Source organism: Canis aureus, chromosome 6, assembly GCF_053574225.1.
Source record: "Canis aureus isolate CA01 chromosome 6, VMU_Caureus_v.1.0, whole genome shotgun sequence".
Classification (NCBI taxonomy): domain Eukaryota; kingdom Metazoa; phylum Chordata; class Mammalia; order Carnivora; family Canidae; genus Canis; species Canis aureus.
This window is the reverse complement of record NC_135616.1, coordinates 27,551,154-27,570,401: the sequence shown is the minus strand read 5'-3', so window position 1 is coordinate 27,570,401 and position 19,248 is coordinate 27,551,154. Positions and strand designations below refer to the sequence as shown.

Below are 19,248 nucleotides of genomic sequence, written 5' to 3'. Positions count from 1 at the left end.
GTGAACAACTTGCCTTCTCTCGTGAGTCACAGCTTTCTTTTCATGCACTTCTTACGCAGGGATTGTTTTTCTTTATTTCTTAAGGTATCTCGATCATATTTTCTTTCATTTTTGTGACTACTGAATGAGGTATGTAAGACAGAAATTATTGCATCAAATTTGCACATGAAGTGTTTGCCCAAAGGTAGGTCGGATCAACCAAGGCAGAGCTGGGGAGCCACCAAGGGGCTGCTCCTACTTTCCGAGCGCCATTTCCACAATTCATGGCCATTCGCCCAGAAGCGTAAAATCACCACGTGGCTAAGGTACGTAGCTGCGGGGATTTTATGGTTCCCTGGCACTGCCGATTGACCATGGCTCTGGGGCCCAGGCTCATCTGTGTGTCCACCACCCCCCATGCCCAGACAGGGGATGCATAGCACAAATGGCCTGAAAAGGTGCTATAGTTTTGTATATGCAGCCTAAGTAAGGGACCTTCTGTTTCTAGGATGCTGGCAGGCCTGCCAGCCAGAGTGAGCCAAGTTAAGTGTCATTTGGGACCATCCAATTGTGTGACTCTATAGATACAGATGATAAAACTTAGAAAACTAAGAGAAAAAAGGAAAACCCCTCATACTCCACTTGTGATAAGCTGATGACATTTTATTTGGAAAAAATATCATGAATACTATTTGGAGATGGCCCCAAAATGTGCTCTAAAGTTTAATATCCTTATGAAAAATTACTTCCTTAATGAAATTAGTGAACCACTCTCTCAGGTTTTCATGACAAAGCTGGATATATATTGCTGGGTTGCTAAGCAAAGGCACAGGATATAATTTAATACATCCTAATCACGTTTGGTACAGAGGTTTCAAATGGCCCCGTTAAGCTGTGGTGCCATGCTACAGTGCCTGCGTCCAAGAAGCAGACAGTTTGTTTGGCAAAAGGCCCTTGAGGCATAAGCTGGAAATCTTATTAGTAAAGATCTGCAAGTACACAGCTTCCATCTCTTCTCAGTCCTGACTTAGCTCTTGAACAACAAGCCTAGAGAGTAAGTTCTGGGTAGTGGCTCAGGACATGGATCTAGACCAGCTATGCCCTCCACCCAGGTCCTGCCAACAATGGCCAGAGACGGCAGGTGACAGACGAGTGTGTCTGGTTTCCACTGGACTCTTCTCATCATGACCGCCCAGAACTGAAAAGTATCCACAATCTCCCTGAATTCACAGGGACAGCCTTCAGATCAGGTATTCTCAGCTGGGAGGATTTTGCCCTCAGGGCACATCTGACAAAGCTGAAGACATTTTTGGCTGTCACCACTCGGGTGGTACCCCTGGCCTCTTGTGGGCGGAGGCCAGGGAAGCTGCTAACCATCCTACAATGCCTAGGATAGCTCCCACAACAAGGTACCATCCAATCCAGAACATCAGTAGGGACACAGATGGGAAACCGTTTTGGTAAAAACTGTGATTAAAAAAATGTGCCACCCCATGTGCTGCTGTGACTCAGGACGACACAATGAACTCTCAGGAAGGAAGGGTTCAGTGTTGTTTCCTATGGCTGTGTCCTCTCTCTGTAAACCATTCCAGGTCAGCTACTTCCGGGGACACACTGTAGGTGGCACTGTGAGGCGAACTGCTCGCCTCAGGAGTCTTCTCACTAACCTTTCAGATTCCCTCGTATTCTTTTTGTCACAGGAGCCCGGGCCCAGATGACCCTCCATCCCCAAGGCCCATGGTCTTCACTTCAGACTCAGGCTCAGGCTCTCAAGCTCCTGCTTCCGGCCGACTTTGCACGGGCCTGCGGAGCCCAGGCACAGACTGCCATCGGGACTCTCCTGTCTTCGAGCCGGGAAACTAATAGTTACACCTCACGAGCATCGGTGTAGCGCACCTGGCTTGTGCCTGGCCCCCAGAAAGAAAGCTATGGAAGTCACTAAGCTTAACGCTGCTTTGTCATTCCTATACCCTTCATGGCCCTGCATTGCCACCATTATAGCCCTTCTTGGATCGAAAAGCTCCTCCCTGGAAACCAGTCAGAAAAAGAAAGGGATTTGCATTATTCTAAAATTGAAGTGACTTACTGTATCTGAAACTTTCCTTACCTAGGGAGAGCTACATTTCAGGAAAGAACAAAGGCTGGATCCAAAGGAATCAATCTCTCCTGACGGACTTTCAAGTTCCCATGACAAGGAGGGGAAATATTTTGAAAAGGGGAAGATGTCATTTTTCCCTTTCATCAGGCTGGCTCTGGCTGCATTCGAAGCTTCTCTTTGTATGAATCTGAAGCTTTTGCAGTCTCCAAAAGGCACTGTTAAGTAAATAGGATGGCTGGAATGTGTGCTAGGGCCTACCACGTAGTTCATCTTAGATGAAAGACACGTGGTGCTTGGTTCATCCAGGTTGGCAGCTCCCACCTGCCTAGTGGCCAGGCAATGCTCATCTCTTCCCTCGCTTTTCCTGGTGCCCCAGAGAGGGACTGCCTCACACTGAGGCCAGTCTTGCCACCTTTTCACTGTCTGAAGGCTGCCTCAACGTCCCTCTCTGCATTTGCCTCCTGTCTCCTGCTCTCTCCTTTATACCCCTGTCTCAGCCTGCCGTGTGGCCACTTAGATATATTCACCTGCTCTGGTACCTGGCCTGACTCCAGGCCTGACTCCAGGGCTCAGGGCTCAATTTCCTCTGCAGCAAGAAAGCAAATGCATGCTATACCTTGTACCTGGCCTGGCACACGCTGTGTGTGTGTTTCTCAGAGTAGAGCTATTCAGGCCTTGCACTGGCTTCCTAGGGTTGCCACACAAAGTAGCACAAAGCTGGGTGGTTTAAAATAACAGAATTCTCTCAGTCTGAGAGACTGTAAGTCTGACATCAAGGTGTCAGCAGGGTGGTGTTCTCTCTGAAGGCTCTAGAGGGGATTTCTCCCCTCACCTCTTCCTAGCTTCTGGCAGTTGCAGGTGATCCTTGGTGTCCTGGGCTTGTAAACGCATCACTACAATCGCTGCCCTTTTATCACATGGCTGTCTCGCGCGTGTGTGTGTGTGTGTGTGTGTGTGTCCCTGTGTTTTCTCTCTTCACAGGAGGCATTCCCCTCTCTGTGTCTCTGTCCAAACTTCCCTCTTCTTATAAGGACATTTGTCACTGGAGGAGGGCCAACCCCAATTGAATATGACCTTATCTTGATTGCCTCTCCCAAGACCCTGTTTCCAAATAAGGTCACATTCTGAGTTTGTGGACATGGATTTTTGAAGGGACACTACTAACTCAGTATAAGCCTCTAGGAGCACAATCATTCCTGTGGGAGCCTCTTCTTTCCAAAGCACAGAGGTATGCCCACCCTGCTAGGGTCAGACCCACCTGGCTCCATGGCCCCCACTGCTCCTTTCCACACTGGGGGCCATGGGCAAGCCTCACATCATGGCCCTGGGCCCCTCCTCACTGTCAGGGGCTCATTCTCCCTTTGTAGCCGGTCTTCCCTGGTCCTGTCCACTCTCCAGTCCCTCAGATAAGACTGTGCATGAATGAACCTCAACTATGGGAAGGCTTTAAAGGGACCCAGGGCTCCTTGTCACCCAACACCACAAAGCAGTGTCCTCATATCCCCACAGTGAACTGGTGAGTCCCAGGCTATACTGCCCATCTGGAGGAATCTGTGTGCTGGGCTACTTGCTCCAGTCACCCTTTTTTCATTATTAGAAGATGAGCTTTAACTTGCTGTAAAGTGGCAGCAGCCCATGGTGGGCTACCAGAACGGGGCCTGGTAGCAGAGCACTGAAGCTGGCAAGCCATGTGGTCACAGCAAGTGACCCATCTCCCTCCACTGCTGCCATTCAGGTCACCAACTGCTAAAGGCATGGGTGGCATAGGGGTTCTCTAGTTTATCACCCAAAAGCCATCTCTACATATCCCACTGAGCACCAAGAAAGAAACAAAGTCATTCACACAGATGTGAACACACGCTGAAATCCCTACTTGTGAAACTGTCCTTTAAGTATGTTCAGTTGGCAGTGACATGAAAGACCCTACCAGTCCCCATCAGGAGGCCAGCCTAGACTTCTTCTGTGCCAAGGTAGGTGAGTGTGGTCAGAAGACAGGCAGCAAATGAGCCAGAGAGTGAGGATCACTGAACTTCATAGGCCAAGTGGGGCTCCCCGCCACAACCCAGAAGTTTAAAAAAATGTGAGAATTATTAACATTATTCAGAGTCTGGCTGAAACAGAAAAATGGCAAGCCACCCTGTGGAGAAAGTCATATTGGATGCAGTAATGCTTTACATATGGGACATGTTAGCAGAACACAAATAATGCCTGATAGAGCTTCTCTTACCTCAATTCCTTCTTTGTTTAAGGCATATTCATCAAAATTCAAAATGGCTATCTTAATCGTTCTTGGAGGAGGCAGCACGGTCAGACCAATATTAATGGCATTGCTCCTCTTGGGGTCCAGGACGATGACCTCCTGCCTTTTTCCATCTGCAGCAGTTTTCTTGGTGATAAAATAAGGAGAATCCAAGATTAGTGCATCATCTTTGGTCCTTTCTGTGTTTCATTATTAAAAGCAAACTCACTTCTTATTTAGAGATGAAAACACATGGCCCCGATCCAGCTCAGGGAAGGACTGGCTACTGCTCAGCACAGAAGAAAGAGATCAAGGATTAGCTCTGAGAAGCCGCCAAGCACGGGTCAGCAGTGGAACTTCGCGAGTCAGACACATTACAAAATAAAATTGATTTTCCTTCAATTGGGAAAAATGTGATATTTGGCAAGGAAAAAAACCTGTTTTTTTCCATAGAAGCAGTGGAAACAAAACTAAAACCTCTCAGAGCTCCCTTCCTGCAGGCTGCAAGGTGTCGGAATGTGCCTTGGTTGGCCCTAGCGCACACGGTATGAGCCCAGAGATGGAGACAGTCAGTACACATGCCGAGACGAGAGGAGTGACGAGGAGAATCCAACAGGGCTGGCCAGTCGGCCCCTCTGCATCCCCCGCTGCTAGCGTCTCATGGCTCCTCTCACTATTTCAACATCCTGTGCCCTGCCAACAGAGCACCTGCCACATTCCCACACCAGGGTGGCTGCCCACTGGGTAGGTGAAGAGGGGCCTTCAGAGGCAGGGAAACAGAAGGGAACCTGCTCAAGAAGAATGAGGGATGAATGGGAACAGGGGCCAAAGAGGGGAACAGGTATCCTCACAAAGCCCTTGCATGTATGGCTTCCCTGCTGACCTTGGTGCTCCTTGGGGACAGGCCCTGGGCTGGTACGAGACCAGAGCCTAACAAGTATGTGAGCTGGTAAGCCAATGAGTGCCAGGGCCAGGATGACAAGGCCTTCCATTTTCCCCCTCAGCTCTCCAGGAGTTAAGGGTGGGTGGACATGGGGGCATGTGGAAGAGATCCAGCTCAGCAAGCCTCCTGTTCGTGCTCAGATTTCCCTTGAGACAAGGCAGAGCTGGGAGGATGACTATTTCCACTTACGTAATAAGCCCAGGATGACAATGATGAATAAGGCATCATGGATCTCCTGAAGGAAAAGATGTGTTCAGCACGATGGTGGGTGTGCTCCCAGTGGAAAAGGGCTCAGCAGTGGGGTACCTAACTTCCCTGGGGGTGGAGAGGGTCAGGTTTGGAGGATGGGCCCTAAAGAATGTCTAGGATGGAGCCTGGAACTGGGGAGTGAAGATAAGGAGAGGGGAAGTGGCTTTGTCTAGCTTGCTGGGAAGTACCAGGGAGGGAATGAGAGGTTTGGGGGGACACATGCAGGGGGCCTCGGAGCCAGCTGCTCCATTTCCTTGCAGGCAGGCCCAGCCAAGGGCCTGATAATGCTGACTGTCAGTCTCTTGTGTGGAGGCTGAGCTTTCTGGAGAAGCTGGCTTGCTATAGCACTGCAGGCTGGAAGCTGGCAAGGAGAAACAGACTGTGGTTCCTTAAGTCCTACTAAGCTCTTCCAAACTCAATTGCTAAAATTCTATTTTAAATCCTTAAATATGCATTTGGGAATAAATTAAAATTTCCTCACGAAGAAAACAGCTGAAAGCATCCCAGCTGTTTTGGGGCCTGGTGGCCAGGAAGAACAATTCTTGTGGGTGTGATCAGTTTTGAATGCCCAGGGACATGTGGCATAAAAGCATCCCCACTCTTCAGGGCAAACTTATCTCCAATATATTAAATCAAATAAGCTTATGGGGAGCCCCTGAAATGCAGCTTTCAAATCTAAGATAGTATTTTGTGTGTTGAAAGCTAAGGAACGAGAAAAGGTTTGGCAAAATGCTGAGCAGAGGCAACGAAGGGGAACTCAAGGATATGAGGCCTGGAGATGCTGCAGTAGACATCCGGTGAACATGAGGAATGGTGCCACGTAAGGAGGGCAGCATGCATGGCAGAAGGAGAGGCAAATACCCACAGCCAGGCTACAGTACAGGAGGCAGGGATTTCCTGGGAATCATTAGCTCTTAGCCCCTCATCTATCTAGCCCCTCTCACTCCAAGAGCCTGGAAAGATGCCTAAGCAGACTCAGCCCAATCCAGCCTTTGTGCAAATGAGAAAAAGATGCTCCCTCTGGGGAGACACAGCCCCATGGCAAACAGCTGGAGAGAGAAGCACCACTCAGATTCCGGTCCTTTCCCCTTGGTCAGCATACATGTACAGCAAACGACCTGCAGACACCTACGTGATGGTTCTGAGCCTGACATGTCCATTTCCCCATTCCCAACAGAACCCGATGTACACCAGTGGGCACACCTACACACTCCCCTAGGAGTCAGGGAGAAGTAAGCCACTGAGTATCCTGAAATCACAGGGAGAGCTGTCCCCCAAAATGATGCCACGTGTTTTCAGAGCACGTCAACCCACTTGGTGAAGGAAAGAATAAGATTTAAAGTAATATCTGAAATTGAATTTTCCAATCTCTGGATCTTATCCAAGATGTATTTTAAATGCTGTTCTTTATAATTAAAACAGACTCCAGTGGATGCTGCTGAGCACACAAGTGCCCCAGGATCCATTCTGCCTGAGACAAAGGAGGAGATCTTGTGGGGATGTCTGACTCTCTCCTTCCCTCCCACAATTACCTAGAGCGGCACCTGCAAGGGTGAGAGCCAGTTTTCTGTGCCAGGGAGCACATGTCTGTGTCTCAGGATGAGCAGTCATCAAGTCTGATCCATTCCAATTGTCTTTCTGTGGTCAAAGCCCCGGATCAGCAAGTGTGACCTTCACGGTGTCCTTCCTGTGATAGAGTAACTATTTGCAGGGCCCTACATCTTAGAGCAGATGGTTCTAGAGAGTAGACCCCAACCCAGGAAGCTGACCACTAGGTGAATCTGGGGCTACAGGGAATGTCACAGCCCTCCCCACAAGCCTTACCAGTTAGCAATAACCTCTTAAATTGACTACCTCCTCTATACTTCTCAGAAATCCTGTAACTCTTGTGACCTTGGGTGCTGCTTATTTGAAGCCTTTTCCTGGAAGGGCTCACTTCTGCCTTCCTGGAAGCTAGATCTTCAGTCTTCTTGTACAGTTTGGGAAGAGGGAGTTGAATTGGCTTAGGGATCCCCCTGCTGACCCTTCTAAGGGGTCCCTGCTCGCCATGACAGCATCTCTTTCCATGGAGGGTAACCTCTTCTCTCACTAGTTTGGCCATCTATACCACTTCCCCTCACCCTGCAATCTTCTTGGCTGAATCAGAAACAAACAAAAGCCCTACATGGCATCCAGAGCTGAAGCTTTTCCCCAGAGACAGTATTTCTGGAAAGGCAACTGTTGGCCTGCTAGAAGATCCCTGATAGTTGGGGCTTCAGAAACATTGCTATTCTATATGTTAAGCATTGCTGTGTGGTTCTGAACAAGAGTTTGATTTAACCAGCTTTCTGGAAGCAAAAACAGAACCCAGCGTCTTTCCAGGATACCCTGTACCCTTTAAAGACACAAGGTCCTCTTTTCCCTTAAACACCACTGGACATATTTGGAAAAATGGCATGTTCAGAGATAGCTCCACATTGCCTTACTACCACTTGCTTGTTGGGGCAACTATCTCACCCCAGAGTCCACCTTTCCTGTTTTCGCTTTCCATTGAGTCCTAGTCTAGCATGCTGTGCCTAGGGCCTGGGCTCACAGGAGCCTCCTTCCATCCTTTCCTCCCTGAGAGTTCTTGAGACTTGCTGAGGTGGGGGACAGAGCTTTGACTGATTGACTTTTTTTTTTAATTTTTTATTTATTTATGATAGTCACAGAGAGAGAGAGAGAGAGAGAGAGAGAGAGGCAGAGACACAGGCAGAGGGAGAAGCAGGCTCCATGCACCGGGAGCCCAACGTGGGATTCGATCCCGGGTCTCCAGGATCGCGCCCTGGGCCAAAGGCAGGCGCCAAACCGCTGCGCCACCCAGGGATCCCTGACTGATTGACTTTTTATCAAAAAATAGAAGAAACAAAATATAATCCAAGGATCACATTCATTGACAGACTCAGGAGCCCTGAAAGGTAACTTCAGCTGGGATCTGACCATTTGTGGCTGTGTGACTTTGGCAAGTCCCTGGATATCTCTGTGCTTCAGTTTCCTCTCTGGTACATACCCCACAAAGTTTGCTGTGAGAATAAAATGAGACAATGGATGTAAAGCAGTGAGAACGATGCTTGGCCATGGCAGGCACTGTAGAAGTATTTGCTAAAACTATCAGCAGAGTATTACTGGTATTAGTACATGTACAGCACTTATGACAATGCTTGGGACATAGTGCTTTCTAAAAATTAGCTCTTACCTATTTCACCAATAGTGATTCCTGCTTATCATTTTTCCTCTATGGACATTTAAAAAATATGTGGTCTACCAATGTATACTTTTCATGACTAATGCATCTACCATGTTTACTGATCCAAGGCACCTACATACATAGGACATCAGATCAGATCAACGTCCCCACTCCGGAGAGTGATAGTTCCAGAGGGAAGTGTGGATTTGATACTCAATGTAGCCCATAAAGCTGCTTGCCGGGGACGTGGACACTTGCATGGGCCTTTGTGAATGATAGAAGATAGCTCATAGGCGTCTGTTACAGGCTACACAGACCCCCGGCATACAGGAGCCCAGCAAATGAGCACACCTTAGGTGGTACTAAAGATCTTGCAAAAAAACGTAGAGAACATCTTGGTTTCGGTTTTTAACCAAGACTATCATGGTGATTTGCACATGCCAAATTCCCTTCTGAAACTAACAGACTGGCCCCTAGGACTAATGCAAAGGGATGTTCTGGAGAAAGAACAGGAGATTCTCCTTTTCCAGAAGATGTAGCTGCCTCCATGACTGATGGCTGAATGGGTAACATTAAGTCACTACCACTAGGCTGGGAGAAATTTGACATCATGTATCGGAAACAGGCCTGATCAATCTACTGACAGTTTCTGAAGGAAAACCAGAAAATGTAGTTTTTTAAGACCAATGCTTTATAACTGTGGGTACACAAGAGAATTTTCAGAGATGCTGCTTCTATCCTCTGAGATTCTGATCTCCTCGGCGTGGAGCAGAGCATACCGATCATAGATGTTAAATAATCTCTCATGCAACTAGAGCCACCGACTTAGACTTTTTGTAAGTCTACAGCTCTTTTGAGACAGGATTGTCAAGTAGAAAGTTGTTCTTTCAAGAGGAATGCCATTTAAAAATAGGAAACAAAAGGCAAGGATAAGAGAACATTTCTTAAAATAGAAAAACAGTAACAGCGTCCTCCTGTCCATTCCAAGATGTAACAAGGACTGGTCCTGCCATTTTTATGAATGATGTAGGATAAAGTCCCAACAGCTATAGACAACACAGTGAGTTTTTATCGATGGTAAAAATGTGCCTGACATGCCCACCAAATGCCAAGCTCACATTCCAGTACAGGGAGCTAAGCTGTCAGTCACAGAGAGTCTTTCCACACTCAGGGGTAAAGCAGCTTGAGAGGCTCTGGGGTTGGATGCAGCTGACTCCGGAAGACACGGCCACACAGTCTGCCACAGCGAACACCAAGGAACCGCATCGTGGCTGTGGCTCTTGGAAATAAAACAGAAAACTTGACTCCACCTTTCCATACAGTCCTGGAGCTTCTGCCTGTGGCACACCACGGTGAGGAGGACCAAAGGCCAGAGGAGAACAACAGTGAAGGCACAAGCTTCCTCATGAGGGGCGAGTAGGAAATGAGAAGTGTGGTGGGGGGGAGAGGGGACGTGGGTGGTGGCGTCCCATCTGGGCAGGTAAATGGGGCTTGCTTCCCAGTTTCCTGATGCTGCCATGAAGAATCCCTCCTTTGAATTTTTAATTATTTTTTTAAAGATTTTATTTATTTATTAGAGACAGAGAGACAGACAGATAGACAGGCAGAGGGAGAAGCAGGCTCCACACAGGGAGCCCGATGTGGGACTCTATCCTGGGTCTCCAGGATCAGGCCCCAGGCTGAAGGCAGTGCTAAACCGCTGAGCCACCGGGGCTGCCCCCTCCTTTGAATTTTTAAAGACTGATTCTACTAGAAATGAAGGATGCAACCTTTAAAGAGTAGATATTCAGTATATAAAACTTGTCACCCCAAATGGTGCTATGACTGAATGTAGAAACTGCCCTAACAATGTGATCTCCCCCTAAGCTGGAGAACACTCCCATGAAATGCATAACCTCTCAAAATGCCTCTTGGCATCGCGGTCACAGCCCCTGGGTCTGGCTCAGTAAGGTACAGGCTTTGCAAGGATAAATCATTCCTCCTCACTCCCCGCTAACTGCCAAAAGGGTGACGCCATAGGATATTTTCAAAACTGTCTGTTGAGAAAGTGACAATGACAATGAGGCCATGACACAGATGTCATAAAGATGTGACAACTGTGGACTTCTCCTAAGTCCTATCACAAGGGAGACTCATACACATGGGCAAACATGAAGGCAACATTACCCAACGATGTCTAAACAAAGGCTGTAGTTAGGAATAGTGTTTGAGGAACTGGCCGGAATAGGCTTGCCTTATCGTGAAGTTTAGGAAAAAAAGTATTCATTCCCCAGTTCTTCTGCAGCAGTCTTCTATAGCTGAGGCCAGCTGCAAAACAGCTGCATTTCCAACATGGTAATGGAGTGTCTAGTACCCTAACCAGGAGACCCCGGAGAGAGCAAGAGAGTGCTCTTAATAATCATAGTAGGACAACAAGCATATATGCCTGGGCCAACCTGGACGTACCAGATGTATGGTCATCCCACTTAAGTCCCCATGCTGGGTTTTGAATTTCCAGATAGAATTCAGGTTTTTTGAGGGTGATGTTAAGTAAAATAACATTTCTGCATGTCTTAAACTTGAATATAAGGTAGGAAAACTTTACTCTCATCTTGGGAGAGTAAAATGGAGTAGGGTAGTGGATACGGGAGTCAACATGGAAAGTGGGGGGAGGATCAATGCCCCTCTTCATTGGTGCCTCATTTTTCACTTTAACTCAATGGTGTACAACTTTGGTTGAGTCCCTGGTGGAGCTTTTAAAAATAACCCAGGCTGGGGCTCACCCAGACCAAATAAATCATTCTCTGAATTTTCTTAAAAAGCCACTGCTAACAGTTTCTGATATATTTCGAAATGTCAGGATAAATAAAGTTGAAAGAATTTCTCCAAACCCATTTTGGAGCTCCCTCCCCATGATAAACCTAATGAGCCCAAAAGAATAAGATAGTAAGTCCACAAGGCGGGGAGGACCAAGTCTCTTCCTTCTGATTTCCTCTTCCACTCCACACCTATCTCGGTCTGTCTGTAACGTAGGATATAAAAACTGCCTTTGGGTACAGGAAGAATTAGGCACATAGGTTGAAGATCACTTCTTAGGGGCTCCTCAGCATGATGTCAAGTCCACAGGGGTATTTCCCCATACCTCCAGGGGCTTTCTGCCCTGACAGCTTTCTCTAGGGTCATTCCTATGATCTCCTATGTGACTCACCACATCTTAGACCAGCAGTAGAAACACAACATGATGATATTTAGCACAGGATTTCTGCCTTTCTCCACAAAACATAATTAAAGTCATCTTACTAAAAAGCTATATATATTTCCTGCTGAGAGAGAAAAATAGGTCCAGTTCCAAAAACTATTTGGAAAGGACATAGAAAAGCATATTTTTCTGTTCTTATTTCCACTAAGTGGTCACCCAGCCTTGGATCTGGAACATGAATCTTTATTTGGGGAAGGATTGGCCTGGATGGTCATTAGCATGTTCTGGAACTCTGGTCCGGTATAAGTCTTCTGACAAAAACCAAAATCAATTCTCTTTGCTCTGTGCTGGCCTGTGAAGTCTATTTCATTTTATTTGTGTTGCTTTCTATTGTGTTTAATGAAAAACTTCTCACAAGCCAGAATTCGGAAGTGGCAGTTTACAGCTGTGTTATATGAAAATCACAGCCAAGGATTAGAAATAGAAGTAAAATTGGTTATATCTGTGTTGCTAATGTCCATATAAGGGATTCAACTTTCCAGTGTGATGTATTTTCATCTTAAGGTGCATTTTCACCCTTTGTAACATTTGTAAATTAGTTCCTGCTCACATTTCCTATGCCCCCACCCCTGAGAACAAAGGTATGGGTTTCTGGGTCCCACTGAAGAACATATCTTAATCCATTTGGTAAAATTTTCAATACTTTTATGCTCTCATTTTATAAAAACTAGGCAAACAGGTGTCCTTTAGCCAGGCAATAAAGTATTTTATGAGGTCACCACCTACTTGAAGCAAGAATGGAACTTCGAGCTACTATGAGGGCACTGACCAGACTCTTGTCACCAACCAACATAGGGCCAAGAGAAGGAGGCAGGTGGACCGCCCATTTTGGGTCTTGTCAGTGAAGCTTTTAATCTTGCTAATTTCTTTGTAAGAATGAAGTCAGAAGTAACTTCACTGCCAAATTGTTACTCCCTTTCCTTCCTCCCACTCAAGTCAAGGGCCAGCACCTAAAAGTACTGAGCAACCAGAGAAAACCCAGAGGGCACACCAGCCAGATGAGCCCATGTGGGAGATGGTGGCTGAAGGAGACCAGCCAACTAGATCCGGGGGTTGGAGGGTGTGATCGAGGGCAGGCCCTGGGTAACTCCAGGCCACCAGAGACTGTTGTGTTAAGCAGCCAGGCCTGTCTTCTCCAGAATGCAGGCTGTACTGCAAGAACTGAAGGGGGCATGTGAGTGGCTCAGCACCACAGGCCACCAGTCCTGGGAAAGTTAGGCACACTGAGAGCAGGTGCCCAACCTCATTTTCCTAAGTGTCATATCCTAGACAGGACAAAAGGAGGTCTACTTTTGGCTGTAGGAGAGGAGTGACAGGATGTGATGTGCTGTGTTGGATCCCGGCAGTTTGAATTTATAAGCAGGAGGCAGCTCTAATCCTGACACTTGGGGGATTCCTGGGGCTGGCATAGTTCAGATTCACATCTTTGCTGAGACTGGGGAGAAGCTGACACCACAGTGAAGGCCAGCTTGAGGACAGCAGCAAGCACTTGCAGCCCCCCCACGCCCACCCCTGGGGCACTAACCCTGTCACTTGGCTCCTTGTCTGAAGGGCACTCGGCCTGAGGATGCTGCATAAACTTTCTGATTCAGACCTAGTGCTTGACTGGCAGGTCAGGGAGCCCAACTCAGGCAGCTCTATCCTCACCTGAAACATGATGATAAATGGGAAAACATATGGACCTGAAACTAATTTAGGGTAAGTTTTTGCAGGTTTACTCTAAATATGGGGTTACAGCTGGGGTTCCAACTACCACTACACCAACGATCATCAATCAAGGTGAGAGTAAACAGATGTATCTCCTGGATAAAGTCCACGTGTTGGATAAATTAGCAAGACTGCCTCCCTCCAGTTAACGTCAGCGTCTACTGCTGGGTTCTGCTAATAGTCCCTGGCGAACCTTTTTGTCTTTTCCCCTGGGTTATTTGCTTCTTTGAAAGCTACTTTGCCTAACAGGGTCAGTAGGCCGCTGTCCATGTCAGCCACTAAGGGTCCGGTACTCACTTAGCTTGCGTCCAGCCTACCGCACAAAGACTAATCTCTTAAAGGACAGATTTTTATATCAACCGCCTTTTCTTTTTTTTCTTTTTTTTTTTAAAAAAACCGCATAACCAAAGCAGCACGAGGGACATCTTAAATACAACAGATCTCTGGGCCCTACTCAACAGCAGCAAGTAACTCTGCAAGTGAAGAAGCACTTGGGATGCTAGCAGTACCTTGGAGACGGACAGTTCCTTAGATTTGGACTCAAACAGGTGCTCCAGCCTGGAAGTGTCCACCTTGATAGGTTCCAGTTTCGACCACAGGAATTCTCTGCAGCGCCGGTTGTTCTTACACGGCCACTCGAAAGGCCGCACTTCATTCCAGAAGAGACGGATGGTCTTCTTTTTCTTGGTGAATGCCGGCTGACCCCGGGGGACCTGGGGCCACCCTAAGCCCTGAGGAGCGTTGAATACCGGAGGAGGAGCCAATAAATTACCGGGGACCGGAGGGGGAGGCACGACGCTGTCCAGCAGGGGCGGCGGGGGCGGGGGCGGCAGACCCAGGAAGGTGGGTGGGGGCGGGGGCGGGGGCCCCGGGGCCTCCCTGGGACCCAGGTCCACGTCCAGGACGTCCACGTCGTCCTCCTCCCCCAGGTCGGTGAAATCCATGTCTTGGATTCTGAGCTCCCTCGGGTTGGCCATGAGCTGGTCCCAGATGTAATCGGATTCCGTCTTGGGCGGCGCGGATGCTTTCTCTGGGGCCTTGTCACTAGGCTCGGCGTCAGGGGAGAGGGACCCTCGCCCTAGGTCCCCGCTGTTGAATCTCTCAGCGAAGGCCCTCACGCTGCCCCGATTGTCCAGACAGCCGACGTCCACCCTCCGGACGCTCTCATCCTGGGCCAGAGAGTGGGCCTGCAGGGTGGATATCCTGCTCGCCAGGCTGGCCACGGCCTCCACGGCCTCCACGGCCTCCACGGCCTCCACGGCCTCGGCGCCCGGCCCGGCCCTCCCGCTCTCGCCCTCCGCTTTCTCCTCGTCATCCGTGGGCTTTCTGTTATGGGCATACAGCATGTCCAGCATGAACCGTTTGTTGGTGAGGATGTCGCCGCACTGTTCATTTACACTGGCATCCTGAACGCCCGCGGACCACAGACCTGGAAGCACAGAGGAGAGGAAAAAGTGAGCAAATGGCAGGTGCCTCCGTGTCGAGGGAAAGCAGCTAGGGGAGAGCGGGGCCTAACACCAGACGGACTTCAGAGAGGACACTGAGGTGCGGCGAATGAACTGGGAGATGGCCACAGCTGGCGTGAGGCTCTTGACAGGAAGAGAGGCTGCCTCAAGGTCACAATAACCTGCTCCAGGACCCAAGACTCTTGTAGGTAGGACATCGCTCTCAGCTCCCACCTTGGCTCGGAGAGTATTTCCCTCACTTTTCCTGCCCACAGGCCCACCCAGCCACACGTAATAAGGGGCTTTGGTCCTAACCAGACACAGGGAGGCAAGGAAGATGCTCCCTCGCCCACCGCAGGACAGGTGGAAACGCTGTGGAGTTAGGTCTCCCCTTCCCCCCACCCCCACCCCACATCTGCTCAAAGTGCCTGGGGAAATGCACAAACCATCGCTCGGCTTGTACACTAAATCCACGGCCACCGGTCTTCAGGAAACCCCTAATGCTTCCTGGCAGCCTCATCTGCGACCTCTCCGGGGTGACTTTTCCCACCTCCCCTCTCTCCTCTAACCTCCCCGCTGTCTCATATGCACACAAGCATGGCCTTGCTTCCTAGTTCCACAGCTTAACAGAAGCCAGAGATCTCCCAGGGCCTCATCTAGCCCCCCGCTTCCCACACCTGAACCCCAACTATGGCCTCCCTCCTGTGACTACCGACAGACTGGCCCTCTTAGCAGGGTCACGCACTCCACGTGTGCATTTGGAAGCCATCCTGGTGCTTCTCTGTCCTGCATTTCCCATGCTCCTCCCACTAGACCTTCCTACTGGCATATAAACTTGGTATGACTTCACCCATCTTAAAACAATTCAACTCCACTTAGCCCTCCAGCTATAATCCAACTTCTCTCCTTTCCCAGGTGGCCTAAAACTTTCCTGCTGCGCTAGACCCAGAAGAGGACTCCCTCCTTTATTTACATCCTTCACGTGGCTTCCAGGGCATTGTACTCACCCGGTCTGCTTCCCTTTTTTCTGGATGCTCTTTCTCATTCTCCTATGCCACTTCCTCCTTATCTTTACCCTTTAGATGTCCTTGGACCTCTTGTGTCCTTGCACACTTAGTTACCATCTCATCCAGTCTTCAGGCTTTAGGTACCACCTTGCCCTCATCCCCACCCTCTCTCTGAACCCATTTCTTCTACACCCCTTTTCTATCTCAGACATGGCAACTTTCATCCATCTTGCTGCCAATTCCACAAATCTCAGTCATGTAACTCCTGTTCTTTCATGTGGGCATCTAACGTAGCAGGGTGTCCTGTTAGCTAAGACTTCATGTCACATCCAGAACCTACCCACTTCTCTCATCACCTGCCCTGCTATGGCCTTCGTCTGAGCCAGCATGGTTTCTTGCCTGCAACACTGCAGGAGTGTCCCCTAGCTGGTCCCAATTTCCACTCATGTCCCTCTAGAGTCTGTGGTTAACGGCGATGTTAATGTATTAAAACGCCCGATTCCATCTTTTTGCTCAAAGACTTCTAATAGTGCCACATTTTGCCAAGAAAAAAGCCAGTGATCTTTCATCATTCCCGAGCCTTGCACGTACCCACCTTAATTTTTTTTGATGAACATCCCTGAACCCCTTTCACTGCAGTAGCTGCTTGACATTCCTAGACCTCACTGGGTATGATCTGGCCTCAGGGCCTTTGCCCATCCTGGAACAAACTGCACCCGTTTAACCACACAATTTGCTTCTCAACCTCCTTCTAGGTCTTTGCTTAAACAGTATGTTCTCAGTGAATCTTCCCCAACCACCTCATTTAAAACTCTGCAAAACTCCCCCTCTCTCCCCAATGCCATTTATCTCACTCTCTGGCTTTAGTCACCAGAGTACTTATTACTGCCTAATCTTCCCCATATTTTCCTTATTTATTTTACTGCTGCCTTTGTCCTGCCACTGGAATGGTTATAATTACTTGTTAAACTGTCCTCTTCATCGGAATGTAAACCGTACAAGAGCAGGGATTTGGGTTTTTTGTTGTTGTTTACTATTGAACTCCCAGCATCTAAGACATGTCAATGAATCAGTGAATGGTCAGAAATGGGATTCCTCAGAGTTTGGCTCCTAAGAGCCAGCAGGGCTGTTTGGCGGGCATTCAGGATGTGAGGTCCCTCCAATACCCAGGACCTCTGTGGGCACCTGCACCGGGGGATGGCAGGGACCTCGGTCATGGACGTGAGCATCAGCAGCCTTTGTTCAACCAAAGGAGAATGGCCCAGTCAAACCTACTGGGAGGGACACTGGTCTCTCCCATGTGACCCTGCCTTGATCTCAGAGGAGGCATTACTGGGAAGCCACAAGGGCCCCTGGCTCTCTTCTTCCAGTGCAGCTTTGCCCTCTGTTCAGTAGTGGCCCCACCTCACTAAAGGCCCAATACCAGAACAAGGAGCTCTTAGACCCCTGGCAGCTTTCACCGAGTCTGCTTAGGGGACAACCGCCATTGAAGCGGGAGGAGACGGCAAGTGAGGACAGGACAGGGAAAGTCTGGGTATCTGCAGTCCCTACAACTGGCCAGACAGGCCCATAAATAGGAAGACCGCTTTGAGATCAGGGGGCTGCAGTGGGTAAGTGGCTGAGCCTCTCTCAAGAGACTGCTTCTCTCCTCCATTTCCTGGGAAATGGTGCAATTTTCTTTCTTTTTTTTTTTTTTGTCAACAAGAAGGAGGACACAATTAGGTGATCTTTTAAATGCTGGTTGTCTCCCTTACTCTCTTTATTCTCTTAGGTCTTCCTGTATCATTATGTAGTGTTGCTTCTTTGCCTCTAGTAATTTCCTTTGCTCTGAAGTCTACTTTATCTGATATTAATATAGCCTCTCCTGCTTTTCTCTGATTAGTGTTAGCATGGTATTATCTTTTCCTGACTTTTCACTTTCCATCTGCCTATGTCATTATGTTGAAAAAGAGTTTTGTATACATGGCATATAGTTGGGTTATATTTTTATCCATGCCGCGAACCTCCCTCTTTTAAAATAAAGTCATTCTTGGGCGCCTGGCTGGCTCAGTCAGGAGAGCATGTGACTCCTGATCTTGAGGTTGTGGGTTCGAGCCCCATATTAGGGGTAAAGACTACTTAAAAAAAAATAATTATTATGTTAGGGCTTCAATCTGCCTCTTTATTTTTTGTTCATTTCCTTTGTTTTACTCTTTCTCCTTTTTTGACCTCAACTGGATTACTTGAACATTTTTTTAGAATTTCAATTTGATTTTTACTGTTTTTGAGTTACACAGCTTTATATAATTTTCTTAGCAGTTGCTCTGGGGATTACAATATGAACACTAACTTCTCTGTGTGCTGATATTGATGTTTTACTACTTTGAAGCATAGAATTCTTACTTCCATTTAGATCATTTTGCCCTTTTTTTTACCCTCCCTACTTTAAAAATAGAATTGTCTCAAGTATTTCCTCTACATACATTGAATGCTACATCATAGGTTATAATTTTTGCTTCCACCATCACCTATGATTAAGAAACTTGTGAGGCAAAAGAGTGTCTTTTTTATTTACTATTTTTTCCCATTCCATTTTTCTATTTCTTTCTGAAATTTTGAGCCTTCTTCTGTCATTATTTCCTTTCTGTTCAGAGAATGTCCTCTAGTCATTCTTTTAAGAGTGGTCTACTAGTGGCAAATTCTCTTAGTTTTCCTTGAATTGAGAGTGTCTTCATTTTCTCTTCATCCTTAAAGGCTACTTTTTGGAAGAAAAAAAAAAAGGCTACTTTTGCTGGATCCAGCATTCAGGGTAGATAATTCTAGTCTTTGAGCACTTGACACATGCTGTGCCCCTTCCCACTCACCTCCATGTCTCAGATGAAATATTTGAATCAGCATTCCTCTATAGATAATACACTGTTTCTTCTTACTCCCTTTGAAGACTTAATTTGTCATCTATAGTTTTTCATCTTCCTTGGTGTGAATTTCTTTGGATTCATCCCCATTAGTATTTGCTTAGCTTCTTAAATCTGGAGGTTTATGCCTTTTCCCAAATTTGGGAAATTTTCAGTTATTAGTTCTTCAAATATTTTTCCAGCCCTGCAGGCTTTCTCCTCTCCTTCTCAGATTCTGATTAGATAAATGTTAGTTCTACTGATA

General features: G+C 47.7%; 1 protein-coding gene across 6 annotated transcripts in view; it reads right to left on the bottom strand.

Annotated features, from left to right (window-relative positions):
* Positions 1 to 19,248, bottom strand: part of FHOD3 (formin homology 2 domain containing 3) — a 464,855-nt gene that overhangs the window by 44,071 nt on the left and 401,536 nt on the right. For all 6 annotated transcript variants that reach the window (XM_077900507.1, XM_077900508.1, XM_077900509.1 and 3 more), the window contains 2 exons: positions 14,168 to 15,087; positions 4,305 to 4,463 (listed from right to left, as the gene is read on the bottom strand). In XM_077900507.1, coding sequence (XP_077756633.1) covers positions 4,305 to 4,463; positions 14,168 to 15,087 — 1,079 coding nt within the window. The remainder of the gene's footprint in view (positions 1 to 4,304; positions 4,464 to 14,167; positions 15,088 to 19,248) is intronic.